General features: G+C 48.2%; 1 protein-coding gene across 1 annotated transcript in view; it reads left to right on the plus strand.

The window, feature by feature from the left end:
- Positions 1-25,692, plus strand: part of PDPR (pyruvate dehydrogenase phosphatase regulatory subunit) — a 37,008-nt gene extending 11,316 nt beyond the window's left edge. Inside the window, exons 4-18 of the mRNA XM_021705711.2 lie at positions 2,411-2,492; positions 2,589-2,752; positions 3,423-3,544; positions 4,291-4,408; positions 5,119-5,268; positions 6,337-6,529; positions 7,865-7,989; positions 9,843-9,998; positions 10,195-10,328; positions 10,912-11,060; positions 11,506-11,618; positions 13,255-13,349; positions 14,693-14,782; positions 19,894-20,076; positions 21,109-25,692. Of these exons, the coding sequence (XP_021561386.1) occupies positions 2,411-2,492; positions 2,589-2,752; positions 3,423-3,544; positions 4,291-4,408; positions 5,119-5,268; positions 6,337-6,529; positions 7,865-7,989; positions 9,843-9,998; positions 10,195-10,328; positions 10,912-11,060; positions 11,506-11,618; positions 13,255-13,349; positions 14,693-14,782; positions 19,894-20,076; positions 21,109-21,513 (2,279 nt within the window). The 3' untranslated portion in view covers positions 21,514-25,692. The remainder of the gene's footprint in view (positions 1-2,410; positions 2,493-2,588; positions 2,753-3,422; positions 3,545-4,290; positions 4,409-5,118; positions 5,269-6,336; positions 6,530-7,864; positions 7,990-9,842; positions 9,999-10,194; positions 10,329-10,911; positions 11,061-11,505; positions 11,619-13,254; positions 13,350-14,692; positions 14,783-19,893; positions 20,077-21,108) is intronic.
- The last annotated feature ends 236 nt before the right edge of the window (positions 25,693-25,928 follow it).

Genomic DNA, 25,928 nt, shown 5'->3' on the forward strand with positions numbered 1-25,928 from the left:
GCGCAGGGGCAGGTCAGTGGACTGCTTTTGAGACTTAAAGACATGTGACATATGTACAACCTGGATTTCCCGATATTACAACGCTAATCCTCAGAAGACAGTGCATTTATGTGAGGTGTATGTTCGCTCCTTTAATATTCTGACACATCACTACTTTATCTGGAAGTCCACGCGGATTTTTTCTCTCCAAAGTTTGCATTACCTTTTGTTGGTGCTTTTTGCTTAACAGTTTATCATATACTTTTTGTACCATCTTTTGTTTCGGTAATTGCTTCTCTGCTACATGTTTATTTCTTATTTCCTTTAATACAAGAACATTTTAATAATCATTAAATATAAGTGTATTATGGAGGGCTCTCTAAATTAGCTCATATAAATAAGTCTGCTTTGGGGCGCCTGGGTGGCTCAGTTGGTCAAGCGTCTGCCTTTGGCTCAGGTCATGATCCTGGTGTCCTGGGTTTGAGTCCCGCATCGGGCTACCTGCTCAGCGGGGAGCCTGCTTCTCTCACTCTCTCCCTCTGCCCCTCCCACTTATGCTTGCCCTCTCTCTCGCTCAAATAAATGAATAAAATCTTTAAAAAATTCTGCTTTTTATAACTGCAGAGGAAGTTGCCATAGTATGTGCAGTTTTTTTTTATCCATTTCCCATTACCTGATGTTTATAGTTCCTTTTTTGTTGTTATAATGATGCAGTACAGATCCTTGTCAGTATATATTTGTTTTCTATTGCTAGTTCTAAAGGATAGATTTCTAGAAGGTTGATAATTTGAGCAAAAAGTGTTCATATTTTCAACTCTGATAGATATTGCCAGATCATCCTCCAAAAGAGATGCCCCTTCTTACCACCAGTATATGGGAGTGCTTATTTCTTTAGAGTCTTCTCAACATTGCATATTGTTTTATTTTTCATTCTACTTTTTTTGTTAAGTAATCTCTACGCCCAACACGAGGCTCAAACTCATGGCCCCGAGATCAAGAGTCACATGCTCTACCGACTGAGCCAGCCAGGCGCCCCAGCATTGGGTATTATTTTCATTATTACTAATCTGAGAGATGGAAAACGTTATCAGATTCCAGTTTGCATCTTTTTCAGTTAAACGTTATTTCATAGGTCTATTGGCCATTCATGTTTCTTTTCTGACTTGTTTTTTAGTATCAGATGTCTACCTTCTTTTCTTACTGAACTTAAGGGTTCTATTTTATTGCTTTGAACCTGTAATAAAGCAAATTTTATGTCAGAAAGCTTTAGACCAAACTTTACAAGGCCTCTGTGGGAAAACAGTAGACTGTTACTCTTGTGAACTGGCGATAGGCTTTTGTTATGGCACGTGGTTCTGTTTGGAAGAGCATGATTTGACCTCATGTGTGTGCCGTGATGTGTTATGTTGCTTCATGCATGGTGGCCCTGTCCTCCCAGGGGGACTGTTTGGTAGTGAGTGGGAAGTGACTGCTCAAGTCTTTGTCTGCAGGTGAGACTCAGAGTGTGATAAGCCCCCACATCACTGGCCACGATCACTGCACTGGCCTGGTCTGTCTACAGTTTTTAAAAACCAGTCTGAAATTTCAGTTCTCCAAACGGAGACATTCTTGTCATGTCAGGGAAGGGCATATTTACCTGATGATTTCAGAGGAGATGAGAAAAACATTTAAGTGACCCTCCTGTGCTGCCTTTTAAAAAAGATACCCTGATTGATTCAGTTTTTTCATTATCAGAACTGAGAGTCACTGCATGTTAGGAAGATTGTCATTGACCCAAGCATGATCAAGGTTGTGTCAGGTATGTTGATTGCAAAGAGCAGGAGTCGACTCCGGCCAGCTGGGGCAAAAAGGAGTTTGTTGGAAGGCTTTCGGAGCCAGTCGAGTTGGCAGGAGGCTGCCAGCTGGAGGAGGCAGCGTGGAGGCCGGACCGGGGGGACCCACAGCAGGCAGCCCCTTGGGAAACGGCCCATCTGGCCAGGACGCCACTGCTCCTGAGATGATCGGCCTCCAGCCATTCACCTGCTTGCTCCAGACCCAGTATCCCGGGAGGGACTGATTGGCTGAGCTTCGGCCACATGCCCCCTGGCTCTGCCGGGGAGGTGGGGGGGGTCCAGCCCCGCACCGATGTTGTGAGTGGCCTGCATCGGGGGTCACACTCCCACCAAAACCATGGGGAGGAAGATGGGTTTTGGGGTACATTCCCTTCCAAAAGGCTTTGTAGCAACAGTATCTCTCGTGTTTATTTTAACAGTGATTATTTAAGATGTACGTGAAAATCCCACTCGATCCTCCCCAAATCCTAGCTGAGGATGTCTGGATGGTGGCAGTGCCGGGACTCCTCACCGCTCTTCGAACTTGTAGTCTAGTGGGCTCGCCCGCCTGGCCCCGCAGGAGGCCTGGGCTGCTCAGTCTGGGCTGGTTTTCCTTACAGGTTACATAAGGACAGGCTCGGTCTTTCTGGCCCAAACTCAGGACCGGCTGATCTCCCTGAAGCGCATCAACTCAAGGCTGAAGTACGTATGAGGCTAGAAGCCTGTCCCGATGCTCCTGTCAGACTGACGTCTGCCAGAGGGCCATGCATGTCATTGTCCCCTTGTGTTCTGCGGCAGCGTCATAGGTATCCCTTCTGAGATCATCTCCCCCAAGAAAGTCGCCGAACTTCACCCTCTCCTCAACGTGCACGACCTGGTGGGGGCCATGCATGTTCCCGAGGATGCCGTAGTGTCCTCTGCTGACGTGGCTCTTGCCCTGGCAAGTGCTGCCTCCCAAAATGGTAAGCAGGTTTCTGGGTGAAGAAGGAAGAGGTTACGGAAGAAGCTGTCACAGCCGGCAGCGACGCCAGCTCGGCTTCCATTGTTGAACGCTGGCTCTTAGAATGTTTGTTTGAATATACCCTCTGTTAATAAATGTGTTTCCTCAGGGCCACATTTCCCTTATTAAAGTTCTAAGGAACTGCTTTTAGTACTGACCAGTGCACTTCAAGCTTAAGGGAATCCCCCCCCGCCCCCCCCCAGCCCAACATGAGAAGCTCCAAGGTCAGAAGACACAGCGTGGACTGAATCCACAGCTGGTCATGTCCTGGGGTTGGAATGAATGAGGGGAAGACTAACCAGTGTCCAAGGTGCTCTGTACTTTGGATGAACTGATTCCCGGTGTGGGTGGTTTAGGGTTTAAGATGCCTTATTTGAACTTTTTCTCCCCTGCCCGTTTTATGATTCGTGGAATTGAGTTCTGTACTAAAGTCATCTGCTGTTTTCAGTCTTGGAATAGGCCCACTGACACAGTCTTAGGATGTGGTTCCTGGGAGTTTTTGTTTTTTTTTTTAAATAAAACACTGACTTGGCTTTTTCAGCATTTCTCGGGGGTTGAGAATCTGCTGCAGAGGCCTTAATTCTGGGCCATCAGAGGATGGATTCACCAACTCTTTCTTTACCTTGGAACAGGTGTTCAGATCTATGACCGGACCAGCATTCTTCATGTAATGGTCAAGAAAGGTCAAGTTACTGGTGTGGAGACAGATAAAGGACAGATCGAGTGCCAGTATTTTGTCAACTGTGCTGGTCAGGTAGGTTAGCCACAGTACTGGGTCACTGATTTTATCACTTCACTTTTACCTCTGGCATTTTAGCTATGGAGATGTAAGGTTAATACTGTGATGAATTAAGCAGACGTCAGGGACCACCTTTTCCTTCTTTGGACTAAAAACTCAGAATTCTTGTATTCTAAATCAGAGGCCTGTAGCTAGTCCTCAGAGAGGAGCACCAGTGATGACCTTTTCCTTCCTCCACCCTGGGTTAAAGGGTGCCAGGAAGTCTGTGAAATGGTCGGGCATTGACAGAAATCCTTGGCATTGGGTCTCCTCTGGTGTTTCATTTCATCCTGCAGCCTAGCAAATAAAGCATGGGGCTATTTTTTTGTGTCAGGAGTGTGGATTCAGTTAGGAACACTAAGCTGCTTCTCCTGACCTAGGGGTACTTTTTGCCTTGCAGACATCACATATGACGGGATCTGGGGTTTGTAGTCGAGGCCAGGCGTTTTGTTAACAGGGCATCACTTGCCCCCCAGTGAGCTCCTTTTATTGGTTGCTGAATCTCTTGTTCTTTGGTCTAAGAATAATTGTTATGGTTTAAAAAGGACCGTGTTGCTCCCCATCCACATAACTAAAGCAGTCTGAATCTTGGCTTCCCATGCCTCACGTTGGGGCAAGAGCACACACAGGCCGCTTGCAGTTAAACTCCTGCAAGCGGCTGAATATGCTCATTTGTCTTTCTGTTCCTCTTCGCACCCACGGATCAATCTGTCTGTTTGTAGTGGGCATACGAGCTGGGTCTGTCCAACGAGGAGCCGGTTAGTATCCCGTTACACGCCTGCGAACACTTCTACCTTCTGACTCGCCCCTTGGAGACCCCTCTGCGGAGCAACACACCGAGTGAGGACTTACACTTTGTTTTTAATCTTGTTTCCTTGCCACTGTCCTGTCCCTGAAAAGGAAGACTTTCTGCTCAGGATAGACTGTGTTCCAAAGAGTCTTGTCTCTTCTGGAGCGTGTTACGGGGAGGCCGACCCAGTTCTACCTTTTCTCTAAGAACTCTTTATGAAAGGATGGACAAAACAGACATTCCACTGAAGCAATTTTTTCGTTTGTTTTGTAAGCTAATTGCAGTCCCACACAGAGGTCCAAATTGAGAATTTGGAATGTAACCTGGAGTTTTTGACTTGAATGGCATACGTTGCAGACAGGTTCTAGGTAAGCTACAATCAGGTTGCTCCATGACCCTGAGTGCCACAGGAGGGGGCTTGACATCTCCTGGAAGGTCTCAACCCCTAGAATGGGCTCGTGGTCCCCTGTTTCTGCTAGGCTTTCATGTGGCACTGCGGCAGTTCCGTAGTTTGGTTGCGAGCACCAGTCAGAGCTTCTAGGTAGCTGATCAAAGAAACAGGGTCCCCTGTAAATCTGAGGGGGCAGATCCCCCACCCCCACGACCTCGAAAGGTCTGCGTTCACTGGATGCTTTTTCCCTAATAAAGCCAATAATGGGTGTCTTTGTTCTGCTTTTTCTGTCCATTTAGAAAGCTGGCCTACCTCTAAACCTTGCTTTTCTCTTCTGTCCCCCACTCCCTTGTTGTTTCTCTTCCTTAGCTATCGTGGATGCTGATGGAAGAATTTATATCCGGAACTGGCAGGGTGGCATCTTGTCTGGGGGCTTTGAGAAGAACCCGAAGCCAATCTTCACTGAGGGCAAGAACCAGCTGGAGATTCAGAATCTGCAGGAAGACTGGGATCACTTTGGTGTGCGAGCTAGAGGATAACTATAACGTCCTGTGTTTGTCTAAGATGCTATCTTTTTTGAAGCATTTTCAAGGAGTTCCTTCTTTGATCTTTTTAATGGCCCCATGAGGCGCTTACAGAGGGCAGCCTGCAGAGTTTGCCTAAGGCTGCAGTCATGGGTAGCAGATTCTGGGGACGAAGATCTCGGTTAAGGGACTTCTGGCGTATTATCTAAAACCACTGCTGAAATTTTAGGCTAGGAGGAAACCTTTTTGTAGGACAGCATGTAAGATTGAAGAAATTTATAGAAAGCAGAATCGTTTTGTTAATACGGTCTTTTAGTTGGTTTTTGTTTTTATTGAAGAATTGACCTATGATACTGTATTAGTTTTAGGTGTACATCATAGTGATTAGGTATTTATATGCTACTTGATTTTGTAATTTATTTTTATTTCCTGGATAGTTAATATAGTCCCAGGGTCCAGATTCCAAAGATATGAAGGAGTCTATAATGAAGAGTTTCCCCTCCCACCCTTAATGGGCGTTTTTTAAAAGTAAACTTTTTATTGTGGGAGATTTCAGACACTTAAAAGTAGAGAGAAGGGTATACAGAACCCTCTGTGTACCCACCGGCCAGCTTCAGTCTGGTTTCATCTGTTGCCAGTGTCCCCGTGGAATAATTCCCAGATGACAGGCTGACTTTCAAACAGGCTGGGGACCTGTCTTTCGCAGCTGTTCCAACTTAGGAAATCCTTGCTTTGATTGCATGTCTCCTCGGGTACCGCCGAAGAGCTTTTCCCCAAGTACCGATCCCTTGGAAATCTTACCTGTCCTCCCGTGTGTTGTGTGCCCTTCCACAGCTCCTGGTCTTTCTAAAGAGTGTCTTTTTTCTCTGTCTTTATGCCAAGCACTTCGTAGGTTTGTCCCTTAATTCCAGCATGGTTTCTGCTCAGGGCCCGTTTGGCTCATCTGAGAAAGCCTCTTCCAGGAGATTTTCTGAGAGGAGAGGGAGTCGGGAAACACAAGGAGTGGATGAGTTTGAATTCCCGAAAGCTGAGGCCTGTGTTTGGCTTTGTTTTTATGGCTCAGAGCCCCTGCTCAGTTCCCTCCTGCGTCGCATGCCAGACCTGGAGACTCTGGAGATCCTGAAGTTGGTGAACTGCCCCGAGACCTTCACCCCAGATATGAGGTGCATCATGGGCGAGTCTCCTTCAGTTCAGGGCTACTTTGTGCTGGCGGGAATGAACTCTGCTGGCCTTTCGTTTGGTGGAGGGGCTGGAAGGTAAGTCTTCCTTGCTCAGACCCTGCTTGCTGGGTGCTTTCTTCCTAGAGTTCCCTGTTGCTAATGTGGCGTGTAATGGATGTATGTAATCTGGTATGTTAATAATGAGGAGGTACACATAATTTGAGAGTTGTCCCCTTCAAAGTAATCACTGTGGGATATTCCAGAAGTGTCTTTGTGCACAATGTTTTGGGAACTCTTCTTTGGAATTAGTCTCGGAGCCCCTGAGATGTAGTTTTTGGCTTTTGCATGGTTACAAATGTTGATCCTTTGAGTACATTTGAGTTTGGAAACAGTAAGTACTGTGAGTGAGACCTACGATCATGCTGAGTAATACCAGTCTTTTTAAAAAATTACATACTCGGGCGCCTGGGTGGCTCAGTCGGTTAAGCGACTGCCTTCGGCTCAGGTCATGATCCTGGAGTCCCGGGATCGAGTCCCGCATCGGGCTCCCTGCTCGGTGGGGAGTCTGCTTCTCCCTCTGACCCTCCTCCCTCTCGTGCTCTCTGTCTCTCATTCTCTCTCTCGCAAATAAATAAATAAAATCTTAAAAAAAATAAAAAAAAATAAAAAATTACATACCAATTAAAATCAGTGAGTCAGAAAGGACAACTACTGTGTAGTTGCACTTCTCTGAGCTACTTGGAGTGCCAGGGTGGCTGCCAGGGTGGCTGCCAGGGTTGGGGCAGCGGAGTGGAGAAGGACTGCTGGCTTCACGGAGGGAGTTTCAGTTGGGGAAGATGGAGAGTTCTGGAGATGATGGTGGTGACAGTCACACAGCAGTGTTGAAGTACTTAATGCCCCTGAACCTCACACATGAAAATGATTAAGATGGTCAATTTTATGTTCACTTTTGTTCTGTTTTGTTCTATGTTCTGTTATGTTCTGTGTATTTTATCACAATTAAATTTTTTAATTTTTATTCATGAGGCCATTTTTCTTGAGTGACTTGTAGAATGGCTCTGAAAACTCTTATGGAAGAGGAGTTACCAAAAGTGTTTGGAGCTGAGATGTGGTCAGATAGTTGTATAACCTCCGAGAGTTTTCCAGAAAAAAACCACTGGATGGATAAATTAGAGTACATTTGTATATTTTAGTCTTTTTTCATAGAAGTGGCTTGTTTTATAGCACTTTCTAGTGAATCTTATTAGAGCTAAAATCATCAGCGGTTTTGAGAACAATAGATGGATCCATGATCAGAAAAGTTAAGGAAATTGCCCAGAATTTCTCAACCAGTCTGTGACAAGATGGGATGTTTCTGTTGGTTCTTGATTCCTCGTACACTTAGGAGAGTGTCCCATCCGAGGTCTAGCAACTTTCCCCACATCTAAACAGGTACCTCGCTGAATGGATGGTGCACGGTTACCCATCCGAAAACATCTGGGAGCTGGACTTGAAGCGTTTTGGAGCCCTCCAGAGCAGCCGCACCTTTCTGCGCCACCGGGTCATGGAAGTCATGCGTGAGTGGAGCTCAGTCCCAGTTGCGCCTCGTTGAAGGTGTCTTCCCTGGGGCCTCTTTGATCAATCTGAGGGGCAGTTGTTTAAAAATTGCTCCGAGTCAAGCTTCTGATGTTTGGTTGAGGCATTAGGCCCCGTGTGGTATTTATGGAACCTTCTCTTTAGTATATCGTCTTTTATTTACCTCTGGGGCTAGGAAGAATAGGCCTTCCGGGTGGTAGTTGCTGTCCACCTCCCCTCCGCAGCTCCTTGTGGATGCCTGGGGTTGTCTGCTTTCCACTGTGCCTGCAAAAGTCCCCGTGCCAAGTGAATGCTCTCACTCCCTACTTGATCTCTGAGATGATTTGCTTTCCAGGGCAGAGAATTTGCCACGTTATTCTCAGAGCTTCAAGCTTCTCTTAGTGATTTTTGTCATTAACTGTTACGTGCTAACAAGATAGGAAACCACTTCTCGTGTAAATACAAAACATACGTTTTCGTTCTCCTTGTTCTTCCATCCAGCTTTGAAGGTCTCTTCATTTTAACTTGGTACTCTACCTTGTCTCTGATTTACTTTCTAGTAAATCCTTAGGGTCAGCTTTTGTATCAGGAATTGAACCAAATCAGACTGTCATTTCACTGCCCTGTACTGAGGAACAATTGTTCTGAGACTTTGCCAAAATATTCTTAAATATTTGGGGCATATTTATGCTCCCAGCCAAGTTTCTACATTGGCTGTGAGCACCGTTCTTGATTAACAGTGAACTGTTGGTTTAGTAGCAGGGGGTTCCATTCATGATGAGGCTTTTGGATAACGGATAACCTTTAGCACACGTGTGCTCACTTCTAGCCTGGGGCAGAGAACCGTCTGTGGGACACAGAGGGCCTGGCAGCAGTGTGGGTGGCCACTAAGGTTCTTTAATTTTAACAATTATTTTGGTTAAAATGTTGAACTGCTATAAGTCCTGACTTCTCCAGCCATAGTTACTTTAGAACCTGTGCAAATCATAATGGAGCTTAAGTTTCTCCTTGATGACATGACACTTATGGTGGCCGCCTCTGATTCTCACATAACAGGAATTGCAGGCACGACAGAAAGTGGGGAAAGGGTAAGTAGGACCTTAAGTGTGAGAGGAGATTGAAAAATCATCACAAGATAAGGCAAGCAGCGTGGCTCCCTTCTCTTGAATCTCTCAGCCTCCTCCCCACCCCACCGTCCCTCTTGTGTGGAATGCCGTGAGGTCAGGTTTTCTCTGTGCAAGGGACTTGAGCTCACACTCTGGCTATTTTTACATCTTGCTGTTGCAGATTAGACCCTAGGAGAAATAAATTCTGACCCTAGCTTTGTTATGTGAATTTGTCACTGGGCCAGGACTATGCAACCTGTCCGATTTCAGAGCCACCAAATCAGGGTATGCTGTGTGCCCTTTCACTTGGGAAGCAGGTTAGATGCCAGAGAGAGAGGTCTGTAACAGTTCTGAGGTCTCAGCGACTCGGGCCCTGTAAGGAAGCACGCACCATGTTTTCACACGTTGTCGTTCCCCGGGTGCTCTGGCCATGCAGCCTTCCTCTCTGCTGTGGAAGTCTGACCGTCCTCCCGTTGTTTCTGCCTACTGATTCGAAACGATGATTGTGAACAGAGACCTGGAACTATTCTGTGACTCACAGCTGTGTAACCATGGAGGGATGATAGCAGCTCTTGCAGCATGAGTCTTTCTTTTGGAGCTGGCTTGTTACACGGGGTACCGTTTTTGGATTAGGCCCTGTTAGCCTGGAGAGCGTGCTCTTGTGAATAGGAGCAAGTCCCAAATCTCGTGGATGCTGTGTTCTCTGCCCTGTGGTTTGGGCTAGCAGAGACTGTCCTTATCTGTTCTAGCTCTGCTGTACGATCTGAAGGTTCCCCGTTGGGACTTCCAGACCGGGAGGCAGTTACGCACCTCTCCTCTCTATGACCGGCTGGATGCACAAGGAGCCAGGTGGATGGAGAAACATGGATTTGAGAGGCCGAAGTACTTTGTGCCACCAGACAAGGGTAAAAAGGGCCATTCTCATTTTTTTCCTTTTTGCTTTAAGAACCAATAAAACCCATTTTAAAATGTATTATAGCTAGAATGTGTTCCTAGAAGAATAAATAAGAAAAATCTGTCACACTCTACCAAGCTATACATGGAGGGTCCGCAATATAAATCTCCTTTTCTCTCTTGCTTTTGTTGTTTTCTGGTCCACAGACCTCCTGGCATTGGAGCAGAGCAAGACATTCTACAAGCCAGACTGGTTTGACATTGTGGAGTCTGAAGTCAAGTGCTGCAAAGAAGCTGTGTGTGTCATTGACATGTCGTCTTTCACAAAGTTTGAAATAACAGTAAGTGCTTGGGAACCAAAAGAAGAGATTAGGAACCTTTGCATATTCATTGAATGCCCCCCGTTTTTCATCTGTTACTTTAAAACTGCTTTTGTAAGGACTGTGGTATATTTTAGTGTTTTATCTGTATTATAGCATTTTTCTAAATTTTTAGCGGTTTCTGGGTTGTAATCTGCTTGCAGAGGCCCACTTACCATTCAACTCAAGAGCTAGCTAGCTTTTTTTTTTTTTTTTAAGATTTTATTTATTTATTTATTTGAGAGAGAGAGAAACAGCATGAGAAGGGATAGGGTCAGAGGGAGAAGCAGGCTCTCTGCCGAGCCGGGAGCCCGATGTGGGACTCGGTCCCAGGACGCTGGGATCATGACTTGAGCCGAAGGCAGTCGCTTAACCAACTGAGCCACCCAGGCTCCCAAGAGCTAGCTTTCTCTAGAGCTTCTTGTGGTGGAGTAAATCCGCAGGCAGTGTTGCCCGGGGACTGACGAAGGGAGTCTCGTCAGCAAGTCATGCCGCCCGTCAGACAGTGTCACCTGGCCACGTGCTCTGGTGCTCACGCTGTCTGCTTTGTTCCCTAACCCTGCAGTCCACCGGGGACCAGGCGCTGGAAGTCCTACAGTACCTCTTCTCCAACGACCTGGATGTGCCCGTGGGCCACATCGTGCACACTGGCATGCTCAACCAGGGTGGGGGCTATGAGAACGACTGCAGCATCGCGCGCCTGGGCAAGCGCAGGTGAGGCCCGCAGCCGCCCCCCCATGCCATGTGGCAGAGCCGAGCGCCGGGAAGCCTGGTTACACCGAGGACAAAGAGGTTTCTGTCACTCATGGCCTGTTCATTGGCAGTGCAGTACAAACGGAAATCACAAGGAAAGGAAAGGAGAAGAAACCACCCCAGATTATATAAAACTCCATGTGGACAGAGCAGTCACCCTAGGGGGCGGAGACGTTCGCTTACGGTAGTAGGTCTGTATGCTCTCTTGGCACCGACAGGAAGCCCAAATCTTCTGCTTTGTCCTGACGTGGTAGATCCTGGAATTAGGCGCTGCTGGCCCTCTCTGAAAGCTAGGAGTCCACTTGCTGGTCTTCTGCTCATTGGTTGCTTTGAAATGAGTTAACCTGCCTGCTGCCTGACCCTTTCTCTGCTGCCTGGCTTTGATTACTGTCCGTCTCCCTTTCAGTTTCTTCATGATTTCCCCCACCGACCAGCAGGTCCACTGTTGGGCCTGGCTTAAGAAACACATGCCGGAAGACAGCAACCTGCTTCTGGAGGACGTCACCTGGAAATACACCGGTAAGTGGGCCCTCTGGGGTCAGCTGCACAGGAAAAGGCCAGCCTGTCCAGATTTGTCTTCTCCATTTGCCTTCTATTTGACATTCAGAAATGGAGGTCAGAGTGAGAGGCGTGTAAGAGGTTTTCTGGTCGCACAACATTGATCTCTAATACCCACGTTTTTGTCAGGTGTGGAGTGAGTTGTGCTTTAGTTTTGGTTTGTTTTGTTCACTGCTATATCCCCTGTAGCCAGCATAGAGAAGTGCAAATATTGGTTGAATGAATGGGAAAGTTTTTTGTTTTTTTTTTTAAAGATTTTATGTGTCTGACAAGGCACCTGGGTGGCACAGTTGGTTGGGCATCCGACTCTTGATCTTGTCTTAGGTCATGATCTCAGGGTTGGAAGATCAAGCCCTGCGTCGGGCTCATCGTGGAGTCTGCTTGAGATTCTCTCTCTCCCTCCCTCTGCCCCTCCTCCCTCTGGCGTGCATGCACTCTCTCTCTCTAAAATAGATAAATCTTCCTTTAAAAAAGATTTATCAGGGCGCCTGGGTGGCTCAGTCATTAAGCGTCTGCCTTCGGCCCAGGTCTTGGTCCCAGGGTCCTGGGATCGAGCCCCGCATCGGGCTCCCTGCTCGGCGGGAAGCCTGCTTCTCCCTCTCCCACTCCCCCTGCTTGTGTTCCCTCTCTCGCTGTGTCTCTCTTTGTCAAATAAATAAATATCTTAAAAAAAAAAAAAAAATGTATCAGCGGACTCCATACTGAGCATTGAGCCCAACATGGGCCCCAATGAGCCCAACACGGGCCCTGATCTCACGACCCTGAGATTGTGACCTGAGATGAAATCAAGAGTCAGATGCCCAACCAACTGCACCACTCAGGTGCCCAGAAAAGTATTTTTTAATTTATTGCTTAATTTAATTTTCTTCAAAATTTCCCCTTAGCTTTTTTTAAGTGAGTGAATAATTTTGGGGGATGACTTAATTTCCTGATCGTCTCCTCCTCAGCAGTCCTTTGGGGGAGCAGGTCCCCCCACGTCCACATTCTCGGTTTAAGGCCTGCCCCTCCCACTTCACTAACACCTGCCCTTGTCCCCAACAGACCCTCACTCCCAATTCATCATGGCACCAACCACGTTTTCCTTTTTGCCACCAGACTGGCAGACTGTGGGAGCAAAGCTGTCTAGCCTGTGAGGACGGCTGACGTGCGGTTACCACCAGCTGCCGTCACAGGATGGACTCCAGGGTGGTTGGGCGGCTCTCCTCCCGGTGCAGATTTGGGAGTGGGCTCTTCCTGTCCCGTGGCAGCACTGGGAAGAGGGAGGCAGTGGGAACTGTTCGGGGAGTTCATGGCCAGGCCTGGAAGCGGGCTCCTGTCATGGGCCAGGCCGTGGTCGCACGACCCCAGTGTCGCGGCTGAGGAGGCTGTGGGGTGCTGTCCGCTCACCAGCAGGCAGGAGCTGCACTTAGCAGGCCTGTCGAGGGGTGTGTTTGCCAGAATGGAGGTGCTCTCTGTCCGCCCTTGGGTTGCCTGAGCAAAGGGTTGCTGTCATGGTCTCAACACCCAGGCCTGGCAGTAAGGGAGCAAGTCCAAAACAGACTTTGCTCTTGGGTTCAGCTGTCACCTGGACTGGCATCTCTTGTTCTTTTCTGTTTAGCCCTCAATCTGATCGGTCCCCGAGCTGTGGATGTGCTGTCTGAGCTGTCCTACGCCCCTATGACTCCAGACCACTTCCCAAGTCTGTTTTGCAAGGTGGGTGCTAATAAAGTTTTAGTTTTTTAAATGAGTAGGGATTATTTCTTTTATAGGGATGGCAATTACATGTTTTTACTACAGCATCAGTGCCCACAAAGGGTGTTGTGGTTTTCATTAAGCAAACAAAATGAGTAAATTGATTTATTTTTCACCCTTCCAGGTCTCCCTATTCAGTAAGCATTAGGATACCTTTCAAATGGATTTAACTTCTCTGATTATCAGCCCTATATATATTGCTTTGTGTAGCAGTGGATTAAATTTTGTAAGTTAAAGGATTATGACACGGATGCCAAAACATTCTAGTTAAGGTCAGGTGCCCTCTCTCCATGCAGTGCTTCCCCCTTTGCCTTCACAGGGTAACTTCTGTGTACTGGCATCTCTAGGGGAGCCGCAGTCTAGGTGAATCCCTGAAGAGCTTATGTAAGTTTCTTATATTTGGCAACAGTAGCAACTTGTAACTGAGTAAAAGAAATGGCAACTGAATACTGCTAAGAGAGGTCCAAACAGACCAGTGGTTTGGTAACCTGTAACAAACAGCTGGGGGACCGTTACTGATGGAGGCTCTGGGAAGTTCAAACCCCAGCTGGGATCTACCTACTGACTGTACAGTTTTTTTTCTTCATGGCGGAGGGAAAGCAACAGAAAACTGACCGTTAGCCAACAGCAGACCCTCGCCTGCATGGTTTGCTTCCTGCACGAGGGACCCACGTGCGTGAGCCTACAGAGTAGCGTGTCGGGCTCCCCGTGGGAGTAGTTTGCTACGGTGCCATCTGGGACCTGCCACTTCCAGGATAAGAACAGCGATTGTGTCAGAGACCCGTTAGGTAACTGAGCCGCTGTAAACACATGTTGAGCATTAGAAGGCCAGCCTCTGACCCCAGAGAAGCAGGTGCACTGTGTTCTGTGGCCATCAGGTGTCCTCTTTTGTTGGACAGGTGCCCAGGACTTGCCAGATCCCCCGGAGAAGACATTTACCCGGTCTTCATTGCTCCTCATACCCCTGACTAAACTTAACAAACCGTTAGCAGGATTTTGTGAAAAGAAATGTTTCATGCTTGTAAAGACTTTGCCTCCACTTCCCACCAGCAGCTTGGCTGGCCCTCCTCTCATCAGAAGAGAGACTGCAGAGACAGTACTCCATCCCTGGTGACCCCAGTACTTGGAAACAGACCACTTTGAGGATGCATTTCTTTCATTGACATGTATGTCCTTTAGGCTCAAACAGAGGGTGCAGAGCTAATGAGAGGGGTTCACGTCAGGTGGTCATCACTTTAAGAAACGCGGAGGGCTCACTTCCTCTGAAGAGTCTCCATACTCAACTTCTCCCTTTGCTTCCACAGGAGATGAGTGTGGGCTACGCGAATGGCATCCGGGTGATGAGCATGACTCACACAGGAGAGCCGGGATTCATGCTTTATATCCCCATAGAGGTGAGCCTCCCGGAGGAAGGCGGCTGGCTTTCCCACGCCTGCTGGGCCCTGGCAGGGTTAGAGAGCCGGATCGGACCGGGCCTTGGGAATTGAGATAGGCTGTAGTAGAGGGACTTCAACATTTTGAACTAAATCATTTCCTTTTTGAATAGGAAATACATTTACACGGTTTAAAAATCAAAATCTGTAGGAAGGATTTAGTGCCACCTGACCAGTTCCCACCAACCACCACTAATGATCCAACTCTTAGTTTTTGTAGGTCATGTCGGAGATTCTGTGCATACACAAGTTCAAAGACACTCCTAACCCTTTTTTAGAAACACAGTTGGAAGCATACTGATGTTCTTCTTGATCTCTTAATAATGTATTGTAGAGCTCCTTCCCAGGCAGTCCCTAAAGAGGAGAGCTTCCTCCTGATTTTTTATCCGTGGTTAGTAATCCTTCACCTCGCCGAATCCTCACTTACGCCATCAGTCTGGTACCAATAGACGTCTGTTCCTGTAGCGCTTTGTCGTGCTTTGCTGGTACAAGCAGCTGTGTGTACGAGTCTTCCCGTGGCGCCCGCGCCGCTTTCACCTCGGCCGGTAGGTGCGGCGCTCGCACTGCGCTCTGCTGGGTGTGAGATGAAGCCGTTTCTGAACCCATTTCCGATTAAAAGCTCATCAGTAGCACTGACGCACTCCTGCCTGCCTGCGCCCCATCCCGTTCTTCTGACCTTATCCTGCCTCCTCTGCCTCTTGAACACGCTGCTCTCCAGCCTCGGGGGCTTCGCACTCGCTCGCGCCTTCCCTGGCCTGCCTTCCCCCCGAGAGAGGCTCTCACGGCTGCACCTGCTTCAGGGCTTGTTCACATGGCATCTTCCGAGGCGGCCGTACGGGCGCAGCCTCCACCCCACGCCCGGCTCTCCCGCTCCGCTTTCCCTGTGTGGTTTTGCTGCACGGCTTATCACTGTCTGATAAAATGTATTTTATTTCGTTCATCAGATTACCCTTATTTAAATGTAAGTTTTCTGAGGCAGGAATATTTAACTTTTATATCCCCAGCACCTAGAGAAGTATTTGGCACATAGTAAATGCTTAATAAATGTTGCACGGATGAATGTTCTGGGCATACCCTCCGTGCATTTTTGTATTGAATGATTGGTCTTTTTACCAATTTCTAGGCATTGTCTGAATTAGTCCTTGCTGTTGAGGTGTATCCCAGTTTGTCATTTGTCTTCTTTTTTTGAAGATTATATTTATTTTAGAGTGTGTGCACAAGCAGGGGACGCGCAGAGGGGGAGAGAGTCTCAGGCCAACTTGGCACTGAGCAGAGACCAATGTGGGACTTGATCTCAAAACCCTGAGTTCGTGATCTGAGCTGAAACCAAGATTTGGAGGCTTTAACCACTGAGCCACCCAGGTGCCCCCCAGTTTGTCGTTTGTCTTTTTTTTGCCACATAGGTGTTTTTTTTTTTTAATTATGAGAAATGTTTCATACTTTGCAGAAATTTTTTCAATTTTTATGTAATTGAGTTGATCTTTTGTGCCTTCTAGAGTTTGATGCATAGAGGGGACTTCTCTACTCCAGGATTATAAAATTTTTTCACTTTTCTTCTAGTGCTTTTATAGTTGTGTTGTTCTGTTGTATGGGTTTGTTTTTTGTTTTTTTAATATTTCAATGCTCCATCCTTTTGCAGTGTCTCTTGCTGTACTTCATGAGATAGGATCAGACTTTTTTTTCCCATATGGATAAACAGAGTTGGCATTCTACCCTTACCAGATCCTAAATTCCTCTATGTATTTGGGTTTATTTATGGACTTCCATTCCGTTCCCTTGGTCTGTCCATAATCAAGATCACACTGTTTTAATTACTGAGTCTTTATTATGTATTTTAATATTTGGTTTGCTGTTATCTCCCCTTCATAGCTTGGAAAACTCTGAAAGGAAACCATTCATGTTTCCTTATTTCCCCTTGGAAACTGTAATTATCTAGTTAAAAACACTGCATTTTTTGGGATTATGTTACCATTTATACAAGAACTGACATGATGTATTGAATCTTACAAAGAATGCCTTTTAGTTTAGTTCTTTTTTTAAAGATTTTTGACAGAGAGACAGTAAGAGAGGGAACACAGGGGGAGTGTGAGAGGGGAAGCAGGCTTCCTGCTGAGCAGGGAGCCCGATGCGGGGCTCGATCCCAGGACCCTGGGACCATGACCCGAGCCGAAGGTAGACACTTACCGACTAAGCCACCCAGGCGCTCTGCCTTATAGTTTTTAAGTTTTTTTGGTGACCTTTCAGAGGTATTTTTAAGTTTTCTTCATATAGATGTTATATTTTGTTGTTGCTGTTGTGAATGAGAAGGGTGTCTTTGTTCCATTATCTTCTAAGTGATTATGATTTTTTTTGAAGATTTTATTTATTAGAGTAAGAGCACAAGGAGGGGGAGAGGGGCGGGGTGGGGGGTGAATCTGAGCCGGGAGCCAGATGCAAGGCTCAATCCCAGGACCCTGAGCTGAAGGCAGACATTTAACCAACTGAGCCACCCAAGCACCCAAAAGTGATTGTGATTTTTGAAAGCTATTTTTTCTATTGTAGTCTTTATTTCTTACTAATTATCTTATAGTTGTTTTTTAGTTGAGTCCCTGGAATTTTCAGGGTCCAATCTTAAATACATACATTAATAGTTTTTTCTTAACTTTTATTCCTACAGTTTCTCTTGTCCAGTTGTGACAAGGCATAGGGATCCTAGGCATCATTGTCTTGTTCTTGATGTTAGTCACATTACTTACAGCCTTAGGCTTTGTTTTAGTTACTAGCTGAAGCATGCATTTACCATCTCATGGAACTTTATGTGCTTGTCCAGACAAATATAACAATATTAAGATGAAGGGATTACTCACGGTTTGGGAAGAGTTGGTACAGAGGTAGTTGACTTGTGCTTGTACAGGTAGGGATCGAGTCTGAATTTGCCACTTGGGTGCGTGTGTCATAAATTGGCCAAACCCGATGAAGAGGGGGAGGCTCTGTGGCTCCAACAGCTTCATTACTTGAGCCTTGGTTTCTACCTCTGATTATCCTGGGCTGGTCCCATTTTTGATTTTCCATGAGTCCAGGAGGTGATTTGTGCCATGCCTGGGTTCTTTTCAAGCTGGCTTTTGTCCTCAAGGAGGTTATACAGTTGACCCTTGAATAACGTGGGGGTCAGGGGCACCCACCCACTCAAAGCTCCACATAGAACTTTTGACTCCTCAAAAACCTGAACTAATAGCTTACTTTTGACTGGAAGCCTTACTGATCACAGAAGGAGTTGATTGATACATATTTTGTGTGCTCTATGTATTGTGTACTGTCGTCTTATAATCTAGGAAGCTAGAGAAAGTGTTAGTAAAATCCTAAGGAAAATACATTTACGGCCCTGTACCGTATGGAAAAATCCACGTAGAAGTGAGACCCACGCAGTTCAAACCCATGGGAACTATACTTGTCAGCTATACTTGTCTCTTTGAGGGAAATGTCTCCAAAAACATGGTGGCAAATGGCAGATTCTTGTTCTGTTCACACTAAACCCAGCACTTAGAAAATGAGGACATGCTGGGGAGTTGTTTTTCTCACCTAACCAAGACTAGTTACCTGCTTTAAATCTCTCTTCCCTGGCCTTCCTCTTAACTCCAGTATCCAGCTTGAGACTGCAAAGCACTGAACGGAAGGCACCAGGGATGCGGGCCCTTTATTAATGTCGTTTCCCTGTCAGTGTCCCCCCCACCCCCATTCAGGGGCCCGGCTCAGTCATACAGGCGCCACAGCTGTGTGTGGATTCGGTAACACGGGGGCTCTTCTAGGGGCTCTTCCCGCAGGCCACGTTGTCCTGAGCACCGTGGCCCGTTCAGTAGATGCTGACTCAGCCCAAGGAGTGCGACTGGCAGTGCATCGGACCCCCCCACACACACCCCCGGGGGTAGAACTGCAACACCAGGGAAGCTGGGTGTTTTTCTGGTTTTCCATTTTTATTGAGCCGTCGTGGGCACACGTCACTGGTCAGGTTTCAGCGCGCAGCCTGGTGGACGGACAGGTCCCGTGAAAGAACTTATGTGCTCAGTTTCACGAGCGTCCCTCGACTCAGAGATGCTGTAAGCAGCACTAAAGGGGTTTTCCTTGTGATGAAGACACTTAGAATTCACTCTCTTAACTTCCGCATCTGTCACACAGCAGGGTCCCTGCCAGGGCCATCAGGTGGTTCGCTCCCTCCCTCCCTCGTTCTCATTTGTCTGTGCCTTCTGCGCCCTTCCTCCACTTCCCCTCCTTGCACTTCCCAACTCTTGAACCACAACTCTGGTCTCTTTTTCCGTGAGTTTGCCTTTCTTTGTGGTTTTAGATTCCGCTTAGAAGTGCAATCGTACGATACTTCTCTGATTTCTCGTCGTTTTGTCCATGTTACAGTTTTTAAAGCAAATAATGTCGTCTGTTCTGGGCTTTAGATTCCACATAGCGTGTTTAGGTAGGGATTGAACATTTGCTTTCCGTTTGGAAAACTTTGTTTACTTAAGCTATCTAATACTTACGGTTTCTGGAACTGAGAAGAGAATGCCACGAGAGGCTGGCTGCTGTGGGACACGGGTCGGGGCGCGCTGCCTTCCTGGCTCCTCTGGGACTTGATCTGCGTCTCCCGATGTGCCATCATCTGTGACAAGTCAGACTGTACACAGAGTTGTGTGTGACCCACATTTCATGGCACAGGCCGTGCATGAGGGGTCACGGGGGTGGCGAGTGGGGCAAGAGAGCAAGGGGCAGAGGAGCGGGCTGTTGGAGAGGCAGTTAGGGGCCTGGCCACGGATGGGGTGGTCGGAGTGCGTCTGGGATTCGCACTTGAGGACCGCTCCCTGTCCTAGGCTCCATAGAGAAGGGGTATGGGTACTGCTTTCATGGAGCTTAAACTGGGGTTAGGGGTGACCCTGGCTCATGACCCCTGGGCTGTAGTGCTTTGTTGTGTCAAGGATGAGACATCTTGAGAATTTCATACACCCTTCTGCCTTGTCAAGGTGCAGGCGGCCCGCCATCGGCACTGCAGACCCAGCCCGTGTTGAATGCTGCAGGTGGGCAGGTCACTGACCTTTGGTCTCCCCCTCTAGTATGCCCTGCACGTGTACAACGAGGTGATGAGTGTTGGGCAGAAATACGGAATCCGGAATGCTGGGTACTATGCTCTTCGTAGTCTTCGAATTGAGAAGTTTTTTGCCTTCTGGGGTCAGGATTTAAATACCCTCACCACCCCCCTGGAATGTGGACGAGAATCTCGGGTGAAACTGGAAAAGGTACTGTATCTGCACAGCCCGCTGCCCCCCCCCCCCCCCCCCCCCCCCCCGGAGCCGACTCTACCTCAGAAAGGAAGGGCTGAGGGGAAGGCCCAGGGGTGGCCGTGGGTCAACGAGGACAAGGAGGATGTCCTTAGAATGAAAAATGTCTGTCCTAATAAGAAAACGTTGTGAGCACTTGGCTCCCGCCAACCCCCCCCCAACCCTGAGCTCAGGAGCCGCACGCCCCACTGTCTGAAGCAGCCAGGTGCCCTGCTTGGCGCTCCTGCAGACTCTGGGCTTCCAGGGAAGTTTCTCCAGTAACGTGCCACGGACGTGTGTACACAGTACTCCTCTTACATTCAAATGTCTCATTTTTTGTTTTTTTTCAAAGTAAATATGAACTTTTTTTTTAAAAAAGTCCTAGGTCAAGAGGATGTTAGTGACGAGTCTCTTTCCCACCTCTGCCCCCCACCGACCCGCACTCCGAGCTGCACCAGCAGCAGCGTCTCCGCTCTGCCCTCCCCACCTGCCCGCTCGCTGCAGCTCAACAAAATCTCTTAGTCCTTCCCTCGCAGTGCAGTAGGTCTCTAGTCTTCTCGGTGAGCAATTACAGATAATGATTTTTCTCTGCTATAAAAGTAATGAATACTAATTTTGGAAAATAGGGAAAAGAATGAAGAAAATTTAAAAACACCTGTTTTATCTGTTCATAATCACTGGGTTTCTATCCTGCTGAGGTTTCTTGTACAAACCTGTATGCACTGAATATAGATGTATATGCATGGGCTTTTTGTCGAGATTATATAAAAACATAAGTTTTTCTAAAATAATTCTAGCGAGTACGTTTGGAGGATTTTTCTTCCTAAATATTTTTTTCTATGTGGTCTTGTGGGTGAACTCTGAAAAATGTATGCCTGTGTTACAGAAGTTCTCCAAGGAGGTCTTTTAATATGGTGAAAGCAGGTTTTCATGCGGTGGGAAAGCCGCGCAGGGAGGCGAGTGCGGCCTCCAGCGCGGCCGCCCCATCTCAGCCTTGCCCTTCTTTCCCAGGGGATGGACTTCATCGGCCGTGATGCCCTGCTGCAGCAGAAGCAGAATGGGGTTTACAAACGCCTCACCATGTTCATCCTAGACGATCACGACACCGACCTGGACCTCTGGCCGTGGTGGGGAGAGCCCATTTACCGCAACGGGCAGTACGCGGGCAAGACCACCAGCAGTGCCTACAGCTACACCCTGGAGCGCCACGTCTGCCTGGGCTTCGTGCACAATTTTTCTGAGGACACTGGGGAAGAGCAGGTGGTGACAACAGATTTCATCAACCGGGGGGAGTATGAGATTGACATCGCGGGACACCGGTTCCAGGCCAAGGCGAAGCTCTACCCGGTCACCTCGCTGTTCACCCACAAGCGCCGGAAGGATGACGTGGAGCTCAGTGACTTGCACGGGAAGTAATGGCCACTAGCCTCGCTTCCCCACCTGCCCACTCCCGCAGGGCTCCCCCCCTTACCCCCCACCCCTGTCCCCTGCCTCCCAGCTCCTTGATGGGATTTTAAACTTCACCCGCTTTTAAACTTTTTGCTTTGCAGCCTCTCTTCTCACCTTCCCTCCTCCCTTTCCCATCTGCTACTCATTCTGGGCTGTTCTTCCCACCCACCCCTTCACCCCCCCGATTCCCATGGCGACATGAAGCATGGCTGATGGGCAGGACAGGTGCAAACTCCACTTGTGGAAGTAGGTAACCGTGACGGTCTGATTTCTAATGTTGTGTCTCGAAGCAAGGGAAGCGGGGGCTAACTAACTTTTCTCGGAGCGCCCAGCCGCTCATTTTGGTGGGTGTTATGTGCTTGACTCAGCGCTTTGCGCGAGCCCGCCCGTGCTGCGCCAGGCAGACCATTCTCCTTTTCCACTGGGCTGTGGGTGGGCACCCTGACCCCTCTAGCAAGAGGATGACCATCTACCTCACTCATGAGCGGCATCACGTGGACGTTACCTGGTCTCTAGCGAACAGCTGACCTGGCTCCGGCCTAAAATTCCTTCTGTCTCAGAGGGTTTGTTGGCCTGAGTAAACAAGCCGGTGTTTGAAAGGGAAAAACCATGTTGCCTTTTGTGTTGCTCTTCCCAGCTGAAAGGGTCTGCTCTCCGGAGGTGCTCAGCACCGAGGTGGTTTCCCGCCCTTAGAAGGCTGCTTCCTGCCGCTCCGGGCTTGGTGACCCGACCCAGCATCTCCCTCACCTGTCCCTCGTGTGGCAGGCGCTGCTGTCCCTGCGGAACAGGGTGGGTGTGCTGTCCTGGTGAGGAACCAAACCTTGCTGGTTTGGCTTCCTCTGGCCCAGAATAGGCAGATCCCGCCCCCCCCGCCGACTGACCCCACGGGTCTGTGGAGAGGGTACATTCTGTGGGTCTGCCTGCCAGCCAGCCGGCGCTCTGGGTCTCTGGAATGGGAAAGGGCCTAGGGCGCCGGGAAGGCCCTCCACACTGTTAGGTAGGCTCTGCGTCCCCAGATTTTAAACCTTTGTCGTGGTAACTTGGAAGCGTTAGCTCTGATAGGTCTCTGTACTGGAGAGTCTTTTGTTTTAGAGCAGCTTAAAATTCTCAGGCGGGTCTGTCTGTTTTGGAAGCGTTAGCTCTGATAGGTCTCTGTACTGGAGAGTCTTTTGTTTTAGAGCAGCTTAAAATTCTCAGGCGGGTCTGTCTGTTGTGGCATTTCTTGGGGTGTTTACTTAATCAGACGGATTCCTTCTAGACACTGCTTGCCATTTTCCCAGCCAGACAACTCCTACTTGATTACTGACTGCTCAAGGAGGTCTCGATTGATTTATTAAGGGAGTTAGGTCGTTAGAACTCTGTTCCCTGAGAGCTGCTGCCCTTGGGTAGGGAGGAGAAAGGGGCAGAGCGGTCGCCCCGCTGCAAAGCAGAGTGCAGCAGCTGAGATGCGCATAGGAGAGCGGGCGCGGGGCCGACACGGCAGAGGCCCAACTGACCAAGGAACGCGGCGCTTAAAGTATGCTGTGCTCTGTGCCACGCTCGTCTTTGTAAATGGATTATTTAGGGTTGAATCTAAAAGACATTCTAGATTTATGTGTTAAGGGTCACACTTTTAAGACTCTGGCGAGATGTTAATATCCTGGGGCATCACTTGTTTATTGAGGGCCCTGACACACACTTCACTTCTGCCACTTTGACACCCTTGAAATCTCTTGCTTAATTCAGACATCATCAGTGTGAATCGGGTAGTTTCTCTCTTTGGTCCTAACTCTGAAGGGGGTGACTCACTCCTGCCTCCTTGCACACCGGGCAGTCAGGCCACGTGCATTTACCTTGTGTGATCACTCGTCTCTCCCTAGAGATCCCTCAGATCTGGACTCCCAGACTGTACGATGGCTGGTCCCTTTTCTCTCTGAAATGATCCGCCGTCACCTCTTGTGCTCTCTTGAGGGAGGGGCTCTACTCTCTCCTTTTTGAACCTGGAAACACAAAGTGTACCGGCCTCAAGCAGATGAAAACTCAGGGCTGCCCATCTCCTGTGGCCCCTCTCCTCCCTTGGAACACCTGCTTACTCGTGCCACATGTAAATCCTGGTTCCCTGCCGTGGTCACTCGTCTTATATGGAAGCTTGCAGCAGAGACACTACCTGTCCATAACAAGGGCAAAGTCAGGAAAGCTCTAATTTGGAAAATTTAAGAGCAAGGGACAAGAACGACCTGCTGACCTGTAACCTGTGTTGGAGCCACAGAGCACCACACGGGCAGGACCTGCTCCAGGAGAGAGAACCCAACAATTCCCACTACATTTCTAGTGCTCTGCTGGGGGCGGGGGTCTCTCCCTGTACCCCCAAATACAAGAGCTGCCGTTCAGACCAGGGGCCCAGAGACCACTTAAGCTCAGTGATTAACGTCAGTTACCCCATTTCTGCAGGAGAAACCCGGTCACTTGGCTTCTCACCAGGAGACATGTCCATGGATTCTACCTTCTTGTACAGACCGACAGTTTTACCTCTTTCCAAGAAAGTCACTAAAACAAGTGAAAAGTAACTCCACTTTCTCCATTACCCTGCCTCTGAGTGCATTTGAAATGTTAACCCCCCCCCCCCCCCCCGGATGCAGCAGGAATGACAGCAGCTTTCCGAAAGTGGTTTAGCTTCACTGAAGAGCTGACCCCTCACCTTGCTTTCTGGCTTGGTTTATCCTCTGCCTCACGGACACGTGTGCTGGCATCGGAGTGAGTCTTTACCTTCCTCTGAGAACCTAAGGGACATAAAAGGGAAACTTCTATAACCTGTTGTCTTGGTTCTGACCCTAGAAGGCTGTGTCCCGGCTGACTTTCAGGGGTAGCTACCGGGTTCGATCTTCTCTTTGTAGCTGCCTGACCAGTATAAGCAGCAAGGAGCAGCAAGGCTCCCCTTTAGTGTCCAAGGTAGAGGTGTGGTCACTAGTGCTTAATACTGAAGAACTTTCTACTGTTTGTTTCCATTTCCTTTTGCACACCCCCCTGCACCCACATGCCTCCCCAAATTGATAAAAGCAGCTTTTATCAGCACGATAAAGGGAACATTTTCACGACTCAAGAATAGTCATTTGCAGGCACATGGATTCAGGAGCAGCAGAGCAGAGGGGCAGAAATGGTAGCTGACCGAAGGGTCGTGCTAACCGTGTCCCGCTGTGAGCGAGCCCCGGCTCTGCCTGGCAGCCCCCACCTCGGCCTCCTCCACTGCAAGGTGCTGAGTTGTAAGGCTCCCTCCCCACCCGCACAGGGATTGCATTTGCAGTCCCTCATCACTACAAATGCACTATTTTTCCAGAGAACTAAATATTTTTGTATGTCTTTGCCTTCTCTGTCCATTAAACACCAGAGTTATTCATTGTATAATATGATTCTTGACCTCTCTGAGCAGAGACTCTGCATCCCTTGAAGAATTAGACATTTCTTCATGGGCTCGCTTTCTCTTATTTAGATGTACCTATTTTTACCCTTCGCAAACCTTTTCTGCCTTCTCGGTTTTCTGTCTCTCAAGGACAGAAATTACAAGAGGGTGGAGAGGATATTTTTAGCATCTGTTTCAAAAGATCTATGCCAGGATTTCCTTTGCACACCAAGAACTGGAGCTGGGAGCACCTCTCTTTAAGCCCGGTTCTCGTGCCTTACCCCAGAATGTCCCATGGTGGGTGTAGACAGGAAGGATGAAAAGAAACTTCATTTCAGTCTGAGGGTTCCCATCCACCCCACCATAGCCTCCCTTCCCCAGATCAAGCAGGTGAGGGGTAGAAAGTTTCTGCAGCTTGTTTCAATCGGGGTTTCTAGCAGCATAGTTAATACTCTCGGGTCTACTCTTGGGATCCAGGAAATGCCACTGTAATGATTGTACAAGGCTGTAACTCCTTATTTACGTTTATAAATGTGCAGTTCGCTCAGCCCCTTTCTGTCCCTGTGTAGCGTCAGCTTGTGGTGCTGAAGACATCGGAGGCACTTTAGGGGCTGGGATTTTTCTCAAGAGCTCTGATGACTTCAGGTACCTAGGGGGACTGAGCATTTCTGCCTCCATGAATGCGGTATTAATATTGTGCACTGTGTTTCTATCAAGCCAGATTCCAATTAAGATTTTCTTTTCGTATTACTAAGTTTGTAAATGAATAAACAGACATTTTAATTACTCTGGCCGTGTCCACTTGTGAAATGTTCTTCAACTCTAGTAACTCAATAAATATATTTGCCATCACAAGGGGTAAACACTTTCCATAAAACCATTTATACTATTACCAAAGAAGAGAAACATGTGGAAACCAAGGGTAAGCTATTAACCTCCACAGCGTGGTGGCAGCCTGGAGAGAGCGCCTCGGACTGTCGTCCTGAGGTTACTCTGTTGATGGATC

Source organism: Neomonachus schauinslandi, chromosome 16, assembly GCF_002201575.2.
Source record: "Neomonachus schauinslandi chromosome 16, ASM220157v2, whole genome shotgun sequence".
NCBI lineage: Eukaryota > Metazoa > Chordata > Mammalia > Carnivora > Phocidae > Neomonachus > Neomonachus schauinslandi.